General features: G+C 36.7%; 1 protein-coding gene across 1 annotated transcript in view; it reads right to left on the bottom strand.

Moving 5' to 3' along the window:
• Positions 1 to 19,192, bottom strand: part of SV2C (synaptic vesicle glycoprotein 2C) — a gene marked incomplete at both ends in the record, with an annotated part of 75,151 nt that overhangs the window by 25,840 nt on the left and 30,119 nt on the right. The window contains one exon of the mRNA XM_084224963.1: positions 16,884 to 17,035. Coding sequence (XP_084081089.1) covers positions 16,884 to 17,035 — 152 coding nt within the window. The remainder of the gene's footprint in view (positions 1 to 16,883; positions 17,036 to 19,192) is intronic.

Genomic DNA, 19,192 nt, shown 5'->3' on the forward strand with positions numbered 1-19,192 from the left:
CCCTCATTCTCAGTGTTTCTGTTTGAAGTATTTACGGTAACTAAGAAGCATGATTGCTCTAAATTGTCACTTGGTGGCACTGTTACTGTACTCAATACAAATAAAGCTTAAACTATTGCAGGAAGACTTTTACAATCAAACGCTGCAGTTTTGTTCAGTATTTCCTAAATCTAAGCTTTAGCAAAATTATGAGGACTGGAAATATTTTGAAGCTTGCATCATTCAAGTACCTTATTATTGCACTTATATTTTTTCTTCCCTGGCATTACCAAGTTTAACTGTCAGTGTCATCTAGGATTAGAGACCATATACTGTAGTACTACTCATTAGAATAAAGGTGAAACATCACTGAAACTGAAAATAAAGAAAAGTTCAGGTAAGTTTTATACTTGAGGAAAATCTGCTACACGTTTTTACAAAACTGGATAAAAACCTTGATTTTATACAACCGCAGAAATTATGTTTTCAGAATTCTTTAGTGTTGTATTACTGTGAAATTCCAGTAGTACAAAGTAGAACACTTGTCTTTTCTGTGATTAAATTATTAATAGCACATGGGAAAAGCAGTGTTATTTTTAGCCTGTGTAGTCAGTTAGATACTCTACAAACCTAGTCTCTGCAGGTCAGCTGCTGGTAATTTCTGAAGAAGGAATTTGGAAATGAAATAGCTGAAGTGTGGCAGGCCATGATGGAGAGAACTTAACAAAGTTGTGTGGTTCTCTAGCTAAATACAGCTAGCCTTTGAGGATTACCAGTTCAATGGAAGAATAATGTAAAAGTGTTCAATAAATATGTTTTTCAAACACATTAGACTCGGAGTTGGTCTGCTGACACTTAAAACAGGATGAGAAGGAACAAAGCATTTTCTAACAACACATTTCCTCTGTCACAGGAAGGGGTTTGTAAGCACAGACCCAGAACTCCTCTGTGCTGGCATTGACATTTATCTGAAGACCTATGAAAATCAGGTCTCCAGACACTCCAGTGGCAATATTTTGTATTCCAACAATCCCCAGGACAGCTGCAAGAAGAACTGATCTTGCATAGAAAATGATTTGCTTTCAAATACTCTTAAGCCCATTCCTGCATAGCACTCTATTCCAGGTGTAGTACCTCTGATCCGTCACATCAACAGTCCGCTTTTTAAATTTCTCTGATACCTGCTGTAGAACTGCCCTGAAAATTTTACTTTTCATTAAGGAGGACGTTTGTGTATCCTCATACCTCAAACAATGATATGGTATGATATGTGCCCAAAATTTGAGGTTTAGTGATGACAAGTAAAGCTTTCACTTACACAGAAATGTAATAATAAATGTAATAATGTATGAGGCCTGATAGGAAGAAAAGAACCCACAAACATATTTATAGAATATTTATAAATGCTGGGGCTGAGGTAGATGCGCGGGGAAGGTAAGGGAAATTTGTAATTTGTGCATGGTTTGAAATGGTCTGTCTGAAATCTGACTTTCATTTTACCCTGAAGTATGGCTGTATTAAAACGCTGTGACTCACAGTAGTCAGTGGAGTAAAGAAGATAATATTTAAAATGAAGTAGAGATGAACATAATCATATAAGAGAATTAAAGCAGTATCCCTAATATGAGAACTGCAGGCACCCAATAGTCTGGTTATCTATCTAATCTTGGCAGAAGCTAGAAGTGGTAAGGGGTGTCTAATAACTGGTCTATTTATGGTTATGAAATCAGAATCTCTCTTGCCTCCCTGGTAGATAAATATTAAAACCTGAAGGGTCTTGAAGCAGGCTGTTGCCAGTACTGGGCCTGATGTGAATGGCATGCCTGTATCTTGAGTTGAACAAAGGAAGCTCTTCTTGCACTTCAATTTTCGTAACTGGGAAGGATACTGGGCCACCAAATAAAACAGAGACTGAATATGACGAAATCACTCATTATCCATTCATGTTATGAAGTCTAAGAGGGCAGAAGAGAAGCTATACAGAACCAGAGAACAAGGACTCGTAAACTAAATCGACCATTATAAATTTTCTACATATTCACCCTATGCAGCCTCCTTGAGGGGATTATCACAATTATTCAGAAGGTATAGCTGTTGCAATAGCTATGACAAACAATATGGCAAAAGAGTAAAGAGCATTCACAAGAAGCAGCTTATGGTATTTTCAGAATTGTTTTTGCCTCTTCAGCGCTTTCTATATGACTGAGAAAGTACGATGGCAAGAGCATTCACTTACAGTTCACAGAGCTGGACAAATTCCATTTTAGCTAATGTAAAGGAGGACTAAAACAAATTACCACCTCTATAGATAAACAGCAGGTTAAAAAGAAACAAAAAAGCCCTTGACTTAGTACCATTTGCAGGAAACATTTTGTCTTGAATGGCAGCTGTAGGAATTAACTGATATCAAAACAATTGACAGAAGAGGCAGATTTCTCTGCCTCTTCAGTTATCTTGCACAGAGGCATATGTGTTTATAACCTTTAGTTTGTCTCCAAGCTACTATGCTTCATAACATCACCCAATTATACAGCAAGTTTTAGGCTTCATAACATCACCCAATTATATGGCAAGTTTTTGGCAGTCTGCAGTGTTTTATGTATATTTACATGTATATTGTATGTGGTTTTCTGTATATTTAGATGATGCATCTCTGGAATAGGAATACCAGGTTAAATCTTAACTGATAATGCTATATGCTTATCTTATTATCTTAACATATAATGCTATATGACCTCAGCAACACTGAAGAGGTGTAGAATTAAGATATTAATCAGAGCCAAAATACAGATAGTTTTGGAAGAGACTGTACTGTTAAAATCCACAAAGAAAGACATTGACATGAAATGCAAAGCCATTATCCCATAAGAGGAGCAGGAAAATATAGACATCATGTCTTGAGGTGATTTTATGATAATACTTTTCCCCCCAGTCATCTGCTTTATGCCCAGATATGGCTGCTGTAGCTTTAAGATGGCCCCAGGAGTAGGGCTGGGAGCCTTGAGTTCCTGCTGGGTTTGGTTCAAACCTTCACTTTTGGTGTGCTGTGGGCAGAGTGGACTGGAATGCTACACTGGTCCTTTTGTTGGATTAGTTTTTTGCCAGCTTGAAGCAAGAAGGTTTGGGGTTCTTTTCCCCTTTGCCTGCATGCCGTACGAAAAATCCTCTTAGAAGCTTTTTTCCATGGAATTTTTGGTGTTGTTTTGAGGGCTTTTATTGTTTTGTTTTGTTCCTTCAACTGTTTTTGGCTTTGGTTTGGTTTTTGTGGGTTTTTTCGGGGTCTGCTGCGAACCCTGGACCCAGAGAAGCTGAACCAACATGAGAAAGGACACTTAAACCCACCTGCTTTGCCTGCTGCAATGAAGAGACTAATGCCAGAAAGGTTCCCACCTAGTCTCCCCAAGTGGCTGTGGAAACCCCTGTTCCTCCCCTTCCCTGAGACGAGGAGGGCAGCCACATCTTTGCCTCCCCGCCACACGGTCTGGTCGGGACTCGGGTTAAGGTTTTGAAATTTCAGCGTCATGCATTTATTCAATCCTTTTCTGTGCCTTGGGGGCACCCTTTGGGGTTTTTTTGTTCATTTGTTTGCTTGCTTGCTTTTTGTTAATAAAGAGTTTGCTTTTTTGTTTCACTATCACCCACTGGTATTCATTTCTCATTGGCAAAAGCCATTACAGGAGCCCTCCTCTTTGGAGAAAACACTCATTTCAGATTGTCTTCTCCTAAATGTGTCTCCAGACTGAGACACATCAAATTTGTCCATAGCTTCTGCATGGTTTCTTGATGTACCTGCACGTCATTCATAGGAGATTTAGGGTTGTTATCCAATACCCTTTTGACTCAGGAGACATGTTTGGCTGATGTGTGATTACCATACAGAACTTTCAGAGCCCTTCTTAGGTTGATCCCAACTTCAAATATTCATTGCACCCAACAACATGACTCTTCATGAAAATAAGGACTAAGAGTAAAGCATTCCACTTAGAGGAAAGGAACAAAGGATGCCAGTGATGAGGAGTGGAGACGGGTCTGCAATTCTGTACTTCAGTTCGTTTAACCTTGGCCACGGAGAAGTTTCCATTCTCAGGCAAGAGAGAAATAGTGGAAATGCAGCTTGCTAAGATGTCATGCTGGGGTAATGTCTCCAGCACCACGCAGGATATAATTTTGCACCTTAGGAATTCTGAACACAATTGCAATGCAACGATCCTACAGGACTGGAAACCTGTCAAAAAATCACTTCAAGACAACATTGCAACCTCTTGACTTTGATCACTGTTAAGAGTTTTGCCTCTGTCCCATCATTTAATCAGACTTAAGACACCCCAGGAATTGAGCCTGGGTAACTTCAACATGGCTTTATTCTAAATGCAAATATCATTATAGTCCTTGAGAAGTGGGTATTGTTAGAGTTCTTGATAAATGAGCATAGATTTTGAAAGCTTGCTACGGCAAATCTCTAATTTTCTACTTAGATGTTAAATCAGTGTTTCTAAACTAATCTACTTTGTGCGTTCTCAAAATAATTTTATTCTGCTCTACCCCATAGTTTATAAAATACAAATCAGTGCAAAATCTCTCCTGAAACTGAAGTGAATTGCACAGTCCTGAAATTTAAAATGAGAAATACTATGTAGCTATTTGAATTAAGTAAATATGTACATTACAGGCTAGAAAGTTCTGAACTTCCCTTCTATGCACTCATGGCCCTGACAGCTGAAGAGGCTGACCTGGAACAGAGGCTAGGCAGAGTTAAATTAATAAAGTAGGTATTTATTAAAAGCCCTTCAAAGGATACACCTTGGGCAGTACAAGAGCCCGGCTGGGGTTCTGCCCAAGTTGGACAACCAGTCATGAGTTTTCACACTTTTATAAGTTTTGGTCCATTACCATATTAGGGTTAATTGTGCAATTACAACTCCAGGTTATGAAGTCCCATGCTCCCAGACTGCTTTCCCCAATTTGCTGTTGTTTGTACCTTTCTGGGCCTGAAGCTGCAACGGTGTCCTTGGTTCTCAGCCTGGAAAAGGATTGTTTTGCCTAACTGCCCTGTGAAGAGAACTTGCTAACACTTCATATGAAGTTCAGAGTCACACACTAAAGCAGTACAGAATCTGAAATATGAAAGCTAAAATTTAAAGCATTGCTCAGAGTAAACTGCTCAAGTCTGCTAGAAATTAGTGTTGAAGAGCATAGGTCAACTTTTGTCAGGGTTCAGATGAAAAGAGCTGTGATATGTAATCAAAAGCTCAAAAGTTTTATTTTACTCTGTCTGCTTTTGTCAAATTTTTTCATGTAAATTTGATTTAGAAATTTTTCTCATTTTTGTTAAAGACCTAATATAAAACTACATTATATGGCACCATTCAGAGTCCTATGGGAGCAAATACTTTTGTTACTGCTCTGATGCTCTTCTACATTTACATTTTGAATCTTCCTAATGCTTTTGTAATCCCACTGATTTAGGGGAAAAAAATTAATGCTGGGACACTTATAGGTGAGTGGTTTATATCCTTCCTGAATTCAATGCCCACCAGACATTTTTCAACTGGATTTATAGAATATTTCATAGCTGACTAAGGCTAACTATGGAAGAAAGATTTATTTAAATTTTTTTGTGTCCATATGGCCTAGAAGCATTTTATGAAAACCAGCTATCAAAAATCGGCAGCAGCTGAACTTTCTTAGCTTGACAACCAGATAAAAGTGAGCAGAAATATTAAAATGTATTTTTCCATATGAACAAGATCTAGTCAATAATTTCATTAAGTTTACAATAGAGACTTAAAACTGTAAAGATGCTGTTTTAAGTACTCAGATATAAATAAATAAGAATAGGCCACCAAGGGTTAATATGTAGCTGAAAATCTCATTACAAGGACTGTGGCACATAATTGATCTGACTGTTTGGCTGACTGAGTCGGTGGCCCCAGAGATTTATGTACTCATGCATTTCTACAAAGTCCTGGCTTGGATCTGGCTCTGTGCAGCTGTTCAATGAAGGCGCTTCACAATCTGCAAAACAAAGAGTAAAATCTGCCAGCCACAACACTGACAACATCACAACTTAGAGGCTTGTCAGTCTAAGAAAAGGTTATGTCAAGCTTTCCAGAGATGATGCTTCAAAGAGATGCAATTAATGTCAGAAGTGGGGGAGACAGAATGTTAAGAGATGCTGCTGTCAGGGCTTCAAAATAAAACGGCCAATGTTGGCACCAAGACCGTGCAACCAAATTTCACTAAAATTTGCTTCAAACGTTGTATGAACTTCATTTGTATGTAGCTTTAAATTTTTTTAAAGTTTTTTACCTCCATTCTCCTACGTGTGCTTAATAGTCTTCCACTACTTTATTTAAGAATTGAAAAATGGCTTTGTATTAATTTTGAGGCATCTATTTGGACAATGGCAAAGAGTACAAAGAGTACAAAGAGTAAATCATTGAGAGCAGACAGAATCCACTCCTATAAGAAGACAATATAAAATTGTCAAATGCCCTGTGCAGTAGCCATCATGAGCAAAGTCTATAAGGAAACACTTGTCTTCAACAGAATCTCTTCATACTGTTGTCCTTCCCATACACAAAATACAGATACAATGATACCTATGTATTCTCGTGCGGTGCCCTCCACCGTCTATCCACAGCCATGAGATCACAAATGGTGCTATATTTGGAGTAATGAGTTGTTGCAGACACTACTAAAAGCAGCAGTTAGATGTGGAAACTAATTGCAAATGTAAGTGTTCTTGTCCTGCTCCAGGACTCCCAGTGATTTATGTGCATCTGCACTAAGGATATTTAAATAATGGGCTCATGGAAAAGAAGGAAAGAGAAGCAATTAATCAAAAAGGACAATCAGTGAAAGGCACAATGAAACACTGTAGCTTATGAAAAGAAAATGGGGCCTCCTTATCTAGCTTAACGTAGAAACAAAACATTAATTGAAATGCTGGAACAATATTTGAAGAATACCAAGAGCACATGACTTTTATCAGTGATACACATTCTACCTTTTGTGTGCTGCTGCAGTGTAACAACAGAATATCTCTGTAATCCAAGAAACTCTTTCAAAATTTAACTGTTATATTTATTTGTTTGAACAGTGTTGCAAGAAATAGCTTATTTTCAATGAGCATATCAGTGCTGTGATTAAAATATTACTTCCTTTTTTTGCTATTTCGCTTGCCTCTTGTTTTCTCTTAAAAAAAATTGAAAAGGAGCAATATCCCATCCCTGTGAGAGAGACAGACAGACTAAGCAGGTAGTTTATGTGACCAAATTATTAGAGCCAACGTGCATTCTAGGAATTGTCTTCTTATCTAACAGCAGTCAATTGAACAAGCCTGGTCACATTTCTGGCCTTACTGTACAGACTGTAGGGCCTTTCTGTATATACTGTGAACCATGGGTCAGAAGTATTCAATTCAAGCCTTGGTCAAACTTCCAACAAAATATTTTTTGCATGCTCAAATCAGTACTAATAATTCTCAGTCTATCAAAGTGGCAGCAGGAGGTGGATTTTGCCTGTGAGCAGACAGTCACAGTGTTTGAATGCAATTATGAGGAAACAATGAAAATACAATACATTAAGAAATAATTATTTTACATTCTTTCTTTTATTCAGCTTCTTTACTTCCTTGAGAGCCTAGAATCATAAAGGAATCAAATGTTTGTATCAGACTGAACTAAATAATGTTTCTGTGGGAAAATAAAACTACATAAAAGCCTTACCTTTATCTCTTTATCTGCAATTTCTTACTTTTTTTATTATATGGCAATGTTACTTTCTTGAAACAACTAAGAGAGGGACCAAAACTTTCAATGTCTAGAATTAAATTGCCCCAAAGAAGAAAACAATACCAACTCAAACAGCAAGAGAACCTCAGCCTGCAGTCCTCACTATGAAATCTTAATGCTCATCACTGCTCATTTTGTACTGTTTTCTGCTAACATTTTTGTAAGGTATAAAAACAGAGCTGTCTTGGAAATATGAAGTGCACAAACACTGTAAGGGAGGCAGATCTGATTTTGCCATATTTTTGAACAAGTTCATTTCCTTAAAGTATGAGCAGAAAGAATATAGTCAGAAACACTGGTAAGCATGGATATTTGAATAGCTCTCAATGGAATTAATTTCACTAAAGTAGGCAAGATTTTCAAAAGTAACAAAAAATATTTTCCTTTGAGAAAAAGTATGAGCAAACTTCCTGAAAAAAATCCAATGTCACTTGCAATTGATTTTATTTTAAAGGTGACTGGACTGCAAATTGAAAAATTATATTCCAATTGTATATGCAATCCTTTGAAAGAATATATCCTTAAAGTGAAAAGAAAGTGTTACTAAAAGGACAATCACCCAGTTCTTCAAAGCAGATAGCTCTACGAGCCACAGAAATAATATGAAAGTATGGTGGACAAATTTATACTGTCATATTATGTTCCAGAGGAAATAAATGTAGTTTTGTAAATGCTTTATCTCATTATTTTTTCATCTGTTGCTGAACAGTCACAAAATCAAACATAGGTTTTTTGTGATTTAACATTAAAAATATTAACAAAGAAATCTTATCTGATTAGCATCTTCCTTGTTTCTAGACGTGAAAAGCAAGGTTAATATCTGACACTGCTGGTACTTCTGCTGGTCAATCTGAACAGGTTTGTAAGGCAGCTTTACATAACCTGGATGTAATTTTCCTTAAATTGTACTCAAGGCCAATTTATTGTGGGAAACTGAATTTTCATTAAGAGTGAGGCTGAGAAGTTGACAATTTTATTGTCATAAGAATGATTGACTATTACTACAGTTTTTGTGGCAAATTATGTTTATGGCATTGAACAATGATGTTTATGGCAACAGTCTGTTCACCTGTCTGTCAGTTCCTCCACCAGCATTCTTTACAGCCATTAAGCTACTTCAATCAAATGTCACAGGAAGTAATAGTCCCAAATATAGTCACATTCTCCAAAGTCTTGCAAAATATGCTGCCCAGGCAGAGAAGTGAGAGAGAGTCCAGTGGAAGATGAAGAAAAAGGCAGGAGATATCAGTGGTCCATCATGAATGCTGGAGCCTACCTAGAGATGGGGAATGCAGCATGACCACCCAATCCTTTGGCTTTGGCACTGGTCTGACCCAGGAGAAAAGGAGTTCCTTTCTACCTGAGAGCAGCTAGACCAGGGCTGTATGGCACCAGGGAGCATGGTGAGAGTGTGGATATCTGAGCGTTTCTTATAGCAGAGTTCTGGGGGAAAGAAGGGCGAACTGTAGAGGCTATAGCAGAAAGGGATCAAGAAAAAGCAAGGACAAACTAAAAGGACTGCTGTGGTGCCTTGTAAGTGACATAGGGGAAGAGAGGGCAGAAGGAAGCTCACCAGGATCGAAAGGTGATTGACAGAAACTCCTAGTAAACTGAGCCTCATATCTTCTTTGCTCACAAAACAATTTGCTAGATTTTTACTGAACCGCTCCCTAAACAAATTTTCTCTTTCACCCTCAGCCTGAAGTGCCAAGGAAAAGGTTATGTTTGAAGCTCACTAATGAGCATCTTTAGAGCTCATTAAGTAGATGCGCTAAAAGCTACTTAAACTTCTAGGGCTTGCAAATATAAACATTGAAATGACCATATCAAACTCTGCATTAGAGCACAGAAAATAAAAAAACCTGATAAAGTGTGGGTTTTTGCTCTCTTAGCTAGATTTGCATAAGCAGCTCTTCTAAACTCTGCTGAACTCTGCCATTATTGTTGTTCCTAAAGATGAAGATTTTTTAAGAGTACACATTCAGTGTAATCTAATTTAATAGGATTATTTCAAATGAGGAACAATTCACAAATAGAAGTTGATAACTCAAGTTAACATTGAAACTGCCTTGTACACACTTTAATTTACTTAGATTTTAAAAAAGTATAGCAAAAGTTTCATTTGCAGAATACTTGATTAGTGTAACTGCATTAAGTCTTTGCAGGGGGGAGGCACAGCACATTGGGGATCAATCACTTTGCCTCTTAGAGGAATGTAAAACAGATCAACAGATGTTGTGTGACGCAGTAGATGCCTTTATGTCTGATCTTCCGTGTATACAGCATGACACAGTCTCATAGCAAAAGCAAATTCAACCATAACAAAGCTCTAACTTTTTTAAACCTTCAATGGTATTTTTCATTTGTGGAGGCTGATTATGGAGGCAGAAAATGTATCAGAAAGGAAATTGTATGAGGCAAATTTGAAGATTTTTTTCTTGGTTTTATATTTTGGTTCACATGTTTCCTCCAAGTCTTAAAAAAAGGACAATATATTGATTTCAAATTCTGCATATTTCTTGGTGCATTCGTGGGCTTTTTTAAAGCTGAGAAAAAACCCCCTATGTTTCTCTTACCCAGGCCATCTTCTTTGGCATTTCTCTTTGTACTGGACAACTGATGAAATTCAGACACCTTCTGCAAAAATAGAAACTACCATATAGTAGAAAATGATGCCTTGGGTTCAACTTTTTCCCAAACAACTGTTGCTATGTCATGAATTTGTTCTAAACTACCATGAAAAGGAAATTTTTAAAACATGTTTGAGAAAGACAATAGGAAAGGAGTCAGAATTTCTAAAAATTGAGAGTCCAGAATTTTAGAAATTAAATAAGGACCAATGTACAAATTTATTTTTCTACCAGTGCAGGGTTATTTGATGAAGAAGCTTTCTGTCTTCCGTTTGGAGCTACCAGCTAGGATAATTTGATAGACATGCATTTTCCTACATGTGCTGGAAATATTCAACTTTCCTTCTTTTTTTATTTTTTTAACAATTCTAATATTTTTTTCTTTATTTGCTCTTTTCTAGTCTACTCCAACACAAAGGGAAGGAACAGTATCTGTTTAATAGAACGGGGGTGAGGGAACTTTGAGGGGCATCCGTTGCACCAACTTGCTTCAAACCAGAATCCACAATGGCCCCTGCAACCTCAACCTGAGGTTTTACTTCTTCCATGGCAGTTGCATTCAGATGCTTAACAAACAGACTGTTACAAAATCTTTTTCATTATCTGTACTACCATCCCTTGACAGAAATATCAGATCAATCTCTGTAAATCCACACTTAAGAGCTCCTACCACTCAAAAGGATCCAGGGTCTGCTCACCAGAAGTGCTGAAAGATGGATGCCTCCTAAGATCTTTCTACTTTTATTGCTCATCAAGCACTAGTACTTGCTGTGCCCTGAGCCTCTAACACCAAGATAGCATGCAGCATTAGTGTGGGAATTTTTAACCCAATACCACTGCTGCTGTGTGACACTGAGAAACGCTTTAGCCCAACAAAAACCCAGATAGAATAAGGGAGTTAAAAGGTTTTCTTTTTTCATTGCTGCTCCACAATTTTAGTCCATCATGTGCTCAGTTAAATCTGCAGCAGGCTGAGAGGTTAATTCCTCCATTAACACTGCCTGATGCTTTGCATGCTGTGAGTTGCACAGTGAGCCAGTATCTATCTCCTTATCTGCATTGCTGCTGCATGCAGACCTGCTGCCTTGTCTGATTTACTACTATACACTTCATGACGCTTTCCTGCAGAAGGGGATTTCATTGCTGTTTTGAAGACAGGTCTATCTTTTTTTATCTTCAGTTGGATGACACAAAAATGGAGCAAAATGACATGGAAAGTAAAACAAAAATTGTTTTCAAGCCACCATGACAAAGGGTGACAAAATGATCACTTTCATTGCCAGTAGACTAAATTTCTTCAAATGAATTTAATTGCTTTACCACAACAATCTTCTGCTACAAACTGAGAAATATTTTTCAGGCCACTTTGCAAACCAGTTCTTACTAAAAAGGAAAACAGATTGGTCCATTCTCCTCACATTTGCACTCAGATAGAGGCCTAAAAACAGACTGATCTAATTATGGGAAGCAGAATTAAGAACAGCCAACAGGTCTCCATTGCTAGGTCTAGTGAATTTAGCATGGTTCTAAACTATTAAAGACAGTACATGGTTTCATGTGCTCTTGACAACGTCCATCACAACAAGTGAATGAAGATTCTGTAAACATATTTGGCAGTTCATATTAGTACTATATAACAACTGTATTTAAAACTTAACTTTTATCCTATCTAAATTAAGTCCCAGTTTCTGCCATTTAAACTCATTTAATCATATTGACAGGAGAAAAGTAAAAAGCAAAAATATTCAGGGAGAATAGAAGTGAATATATTTTGTGGACCCCTAAATGAATACAAAAATTTCCAGTAGGAGACATAATTAAAATTTTTTAAAATAGAAGTTATTATTAATATTTTAAATACAGACTTTGCAAGTCAAGAGTGAGTGCATTATTTGGATACTTCTATGTCTGTATTTTTAAGTTCTGTTACTGTAAAGAACTTCTCTCAAAAAAATACTTTCAGGAAAAAATGGCTTTCTCTAGTAGAACTCTAATGACTGAAGTAGAAATATCAATTGTGACTAGTGACAAGTTTATAATTTGTAACTGTGACTTTTAGTCACAGAATAAAACATCAGTTGTTTGCTGATGCAATAGAAAACTCTGCTGTAATAGAGAACATATTAATACATTCCCACTTACAGCCAGAGAGACACATTTCGCCTAGGCAAGAAATCTTCACTTCTGAAATGGAATGCTGTTTCCTTAGACTTCTTATTCCACACTTTTTTACTCCAAGTTTGTTTCCTGAGTGGTTCTAAGTGCCTCTCTTATGAACACAAGTAAGTGGTCCTCAATTTAGCAGGATAAAAGACTCTAGTGATAAAAAATGAATACTTTAGGTAAAGATCTGTCATGCAATGTGATTTCCCTGATCGGAAAGAATGTTTTAGCTTACCTCTGGTTTGTATTGAATGTGTTAGAAAGAAGTATTTTTCCTAATTCCTTGATTCTGTATTATTAAATTTGAAGTGGTTTAGGGAATAATGGAGCCTAATTTAATTGGAATCTTTTGTATATTTATGCATGTAATGTCTCTTCTCTGGCCATACAATGGAGACTTTCTCACTAATGTCATTTGACATGGCTATCTCGTCTCTTCTCTGGTTAATACCAGAAGTGGGGTGTGAGAGTCTGGAAAAAGCTTCAGGTTCCACCAGCAGCTTTTGCCATAACAGCCTGGATACCTACACCGTCCTGTTCTCCGCCTTGCAATCTAATTTCTTTTTGGTCAAGAACTCCTCTTCTTGTTCAAGAATAAGGTTTAAGAATCAATGAGGTCAACATTTTTTATGACTAAGTAAAATACTCTAGGGAATGTTGGAAATTTCAAAATATTTCCCTATAGCCCATAAAGTCAAAAAAGGCTTGTATGAGTCTTACAGGCAAATCACATAAAATTAGACAGAATATCAAAACTGATAGGCTAAGGACACTGAAATCCTTATCTAGCTTCCCTTGATATTTAGTTTGGAGATATGTTACAATAAAAATGAGACTGATTTTTACAACCATGGCACAGAATATTTTTCTTTTTTAATAATTGATTAAACAACTTTCATAATTATTTTTAATTCCTATTCTCAGACTAAAATATAAACTTGGTATAAAAAATTTTGTAAAATATACGTATCTGGATTTTAAACTAAAATTTCTCTTTCTTGAGATTCTTCATTATTTGAAAAACAAACAGTTTTGAAGACTATTGTAGTATAGAGTTGAAGTCTTTGACATCTTTGAACTACTCTACCTTGAAACAGGGTGCTAAAATTAAAATTGCACTTGCAGAAGTATTTACAGAATGATTGTTATTTCTCCTATCCAAACTGATATAAGCACTGTAGAGAGGAATTTCTTTTTAGCAGTCTAATCTGGGACTTTTAAAATTAGTTGCAATTAGAAGCATTTCTCTGCAGATGTTTCTTCTTCTTCTTCTTCTTCTTCTTCTTCTTCTTCTTCTTCTTCTTCTTCTTCTTCTTCTTCTTCTTCTTCTTCTTCTTCTTCTTCTTCTTCTTCTTCTTCTTCTTCTTCTTCTTCTTCTTCTTCTTCTTCTTCTTCTTCTTCTTCTTCTTCTTCTTCTTCTTCTTCTTCTTCTTCTTCACAGCCTGAGCTTCAGTTTAGGAGACCTTGAACAAGTCTGCACAAACTTTCAGTTTTTAAACAATGGCCAACAGATATAGAAGACAAAAACCTTGCTACAAAGATGCTTGTCTTCCAGATGATATTAGCCTTTCCATATGTGGTGACTGTAGCACTGCATCACACTTATCCCTCGGTTAACAACAGGCTGATGTCAAAACAACAGTTATCAACACTTTCTTTTTTGTTCCAGGGCATTTCTCCTGTTTCAGACTCTGCTATGCTGCTTGAACAGCAACAGAGATAAACTGTTACATGTAGGAGTAATCTGGGCTTTCTCCCACAAATATATATCTAACTGTTCATTGGGCAAACATACATATATAGCTTCACAGTCTGCCTTGGGCTAGATAATGTATACTTATGAATCTAGGATTTTTTGAAAGTGGCTTGTAAAAGAAGGAGTACAAATGAAAGGAATACATTGGTAAATGAGAGCAGAAAAGAATATTCAGAGGTATTCTACTGTGTTGAACTGGTGTCTTTCTATTAATAGAAGAATAATTCCACTGTGCTCAATGACTTTTTTTTTTTTTTTTGCTTTTTTTACAGATAGAGCTTCATTCACTGCTATTGAGTAACTTCTGAGTCCAGTTGGGAAAATAAAGCATTGTCAGGTCCTCAAGTGAGAAGCAGAGAACACAGAAATGCCCATGCACAAATATAAATGCAGTTTAAAAGTGGGTGGGTATATTATAGTTATGTTTTGCTTCCTGATCACTGAAGGAACAGTTTTGAAATAATGATGAGAAGTACAGGAATGATGAGAAGTACAGAAAGGGATTTGGAGGAAGATCTCTATCTCTGCTTAATTCTGGCAAAATAATCTATGTAGAAATAATTTAGAAATAGTAAAAGAGAAAATACCATAAGAGCCTTCTTGTAAATGCATGTGTTACAAATGGTGTAGAGGCCTGAACGGGTGTTTGCTTGACCTGGAATGTTTCTGGGAGGGGACAGCAATGTGTGACCACACTCCCCAAATGCTGGAGCAGGGTTTGCCCTGGGAGCCCTTGGCAACATCTGAGAGCTTGGCACAGCATTATTACAACAAAACAGCTTGCCTGAGCTGGAGAGATTTCATACTAATACCAGGAGTTAAGACAAGGCTTTAGACTTCAAACATAACAAAAATTCTGATTAAAAGTAAAGACAGCTTTAAGACCTCATCAAAACCCATAAATACGTTCTGTTTAATTTTGCCAAAATGATGTACAAACTTACTTCTCCTACTCTGAAAAAAATTTCTTTTGATAGCTTGATTTTTTTGGCCTTTTTTTGATCGTTGTGACTTACCCTAATAAACTGAAAGTAGTGATTTGCATGTCTAGCACTAAAGCATATTATGTTTTGAAACTGTTTTTTAATTTCTCTTGTCTTATATTATTTTACAAATATTTTTGCAGGTGGAAAAAGCAACAACAAAAAACAAGAACAACAACAAAAAACTCAGTGCAGGACATCTTTTTCTTGCTGATATTTTGCCTCTGCTAAAGAAAGAGAAATATTTTCCCTGTAGTGCCACTGCTTTGGTATAAGTGTACTATATTAAAATATACTGCCATGTGGTGTTCTAAAAGCACCTCATTATAGGATATAAAGTTATTTATAAAATCTGTATTAAATTAGACAACCTATGTAAATCAGTCTGTCATAATGTTTGCATTTTCCACTGAAAGATAAAGAAAATTAAAGTCCATAGGAAAGCAAAAAAGTACTTGGCATCCAGAGCAATTTACTACATTGGAAAAAAAAATTCCATATTGCGCCTTGTCAGCACAAATTCCTCTCTTTGCTTCCAGCAGTTCAAAAGGCAAGGTTGAAGATAGAGATTCAGGTTTGGTGTACTGAACCCTAAAATAATTTTAATGCAACAGTCTAGGTATTTGATTAGTCTGCATAATTATAATTTATTTCTGAACATTATCAGCTACTAAATATTCCCATTACTTCAAGCAAACCTTCACAATATAGCTTTGATAAACCTCATTGCTTGGCTAAAGGAAGCTGCTTTGGATGCCAGCTCACAGTGCTGCTTTAGTTCACTTGAGGCCTGCCAGAGAGAACTGCTTAAGAAGCTGATTTTAAGAATGCCTGAGCAGTCTGAGCAACCCTGGAGACCTGTGAGCACTTAACTCTTGTAAAATGCAAGCACAAGAGACAAAGAATTGAATCTATACCTCCATATTATGTTTAACCATGTCAGGGCAATTAAAGAGCTCTTTGACAAAGTAGCTTATATTTTCTGTGAGTGTAACTTCAGCCATTGCCCTCATACATCCCTGCAGCATTTAAATGTATTGTGTTCCGTATTTCTGTTTTTACACCACTAAAAATATCTACTAAGAAACGTTCATTACAGCTTTATTTTCAGACTCCTTTCAGATTTCAGCACTGCAAACATTAAGAAACATCTTACTCTAATTCTCAAGAATGTTCAGTTCACAATCTATCACTATCAAAAGGATCACTAATTTGACATTCCAGCAATTCAAAATTTCTCTGATGCAAATCCCCACATCATCTATTTTCTCCAGATTTAACAATGACACAGATTTAATTTTCATGTGTACAGGTTTTCTGTAATTTTTGAAAGCTGACTAAATATTAATATTGGTGAAGTTTGCATCTTGTAATAAATTATTTATTATTTGACATACAACCTATTCCTACTATATCCTCCAAAAGGAATCAATTTATTTTTATCAGTTAGGTCAGTGGTTCAAAAACAGACATGAGGACTCTTCTTTAGGTTATCAAGCTTCAAGATCTTTGCTTTCATACTAGAATACCTTCAGATCACAAGGAGATTTTTTTTTTCTTCTATGGCTTTTCTTACCATAATGAGGAATTATTGCCCAAGCCATTGCAGAAGCGTAGATGCCACCAATCATCCAAAACATACAGAGCCAGCTCAGGTGTTCACCTCGCTTCTCCCGAGCGAGCACTTCCGAAAAATAGGAAAAGACTGTTGGCATGGCTCCACCGATCCTAAAAGGAGATACAGATCATGGATTAAGCAAGAGAGTAACAGCTAGATAAAGTTTGAACAAGCCCATAACAGCAGTCATCCCAAACCTCAAATACAAGCAGCTTCTCTGGCAAGTATTTTTTCTCAAATTGCACCATATATTGGGGAACTCTGGAGAAAACTTTCATCAGTTTGGATGCAATTTTTTGTCAAATATTTCCTTGAAAATTCTATGTACTATTTATTGCATTCAGTGTTTCAAGGGAATTGTCAACATGTCAGTCACCGGAACAGAAGCCAATGCGAAGTCTTGACTTTTACCATTACAAAATCATGGCAGTCTTCTGACACATGCCAAAATATATTGTTTCTAATGGAAAAATATTAATCATTTGCTCAAAGTGTAATAGGTATTTCTCTAAGTCTTACCTCCCATGATTAAGGTAATCAAGAAATAACGAAATGTCAATAGGTTTTTTTTACACACAATTCAAAACTTACTCTACTCGGTTGGAGTACATGATTAGCTAAGCCCAGGCTGGCTTTTTACTTAACTTTTTATGAAAAGCATATGCATTCATATAATATTCTTTTTTTTTTCCTCATGGTAAAATAAACATTGTCTGAAGGTCAGTTGTACAAAAAAAAAAAAAAAAAAAAAATCAAAGTAACTCAAAATATATATCACTTTTGGTACCAGTTTCCAAGTAATCTTTTACCATCTTTACCTGCTCACTACATATGCAAGCTGTCTAATGTTCTACATCACAACAAGTGCTTGTGGATTTTATTTTTTCCAATGAAGAAAATACCTTCAGATTACATACAATATATGGCATGGCTTGAACTTGTAAATGAATTTTAAAGATAAATGCATATTTATATATATCTTCTGACAGCTGCCAAAGTGGAAGCAAACAGCAAACCTCAAAACAGTTTTAAACAAATATTAGTAAGGGAAACATGAATACAGAAATGGTATTTCACCACTAAGAAAATTCAGTGCCATAGCCATACAGTTTATTTGAATGTATCTTCCTGTACTGTTATGAAATATTGGTTGAACTGTTATGCTTATATAGGGGACTGCTGTTTTCTCTTTTCCTTTGTCCAGCTCTTCACAGAGTCATAGAATGCTTTAGTTGGAAGGGACCTGAAATATCAGCTGATTCCAGCCCCTTCATATGGGCAGGGACACATTCATTAGACCAGATTTCTCACAACTCCAACAATCTGGGGCCTTGAACACTGCCATGGAAGGCACAACATTCCTCAGTAACCTGTTCCAATGCTCACCATCTTCACAGGAGATTAGTATCTAACCTAAACCTGCCCTCTTTCAGTTTGGAGCCATTCCACCTTGTTCTATCACCACACACTATTGTATAAAGTCTCTTTCAATTTTTCTTACAGGATCCCTTCAGGTACTGGAGGGTCCAATTAGGACATCCTGAAGCCTTGTTTTTTCTGAAATACTGCTGGTCAATATCTAGCTTTACAAGGAATCTTTTGCATAGTTGAACCTGCTAGCTGTTAAAGGCTCTTGCGGTAATGCAAAGGTTTACACCTCTAGGGATTCCTGTTACATACACAGCTAACAAGGTGTATCCCATTTCTTCTTATGGGTGGAAATAGCAAAAGGCTCCACCAGGAAATTGCCCTGTCACAGGCAACAAGGGACAATGTCCTTGGAGCTTCCCCTGGAAATCTGGGCTGAGGAAAAATTGAGGGGGCATGGCTAAGGGTAGAACCACAACTCATTTTCCTGTCATGGGGAAACCCTGCTCTCTCAGTGTTTTTATGGATTCAGTGCTCTCCAGTTTCACAAATATAAAAGGATTACGGCTATGATGTAAACCCTCCAGGGTGCAGAGATGGCTTTGAATTGCACTCCCACAATATTTCAAATAGAGTACTCATGGTTCTAATGACAGTTTCTTTTCTAAGGTCAAAAATTTACTAGTAGAACCAGAAACAAGATCTTCCTCTTTGCTGACAAAGATGAAAAGTGCTGATAAGGAGTTATAGGTGTCCACTTTCAAGGAGACCTAATTTATAGGTTGCTCATGGCGTCCATTGGGTGGATGTTTCAAGTTGAGAAAATCTACCTCGTCTTAATGTCACAAAATGTAGAGAACCTGACCAAGAGTAGCTAAAAAGGCATCTCCCAACTGTCA

This window comes from Fringilla coelebs, assembly GCF_963513975.1.
Source record: "Fringilla coelebs genome assembly, chromosome: Z".
In the NCBI taxonomy this organism is placed as follows: domain Eukaryota; kingdom Metazoa; phylum Chordata; class Aves; order Passeriformes; family Fringillidae; genus Fringilla; species Fringilla coelebs.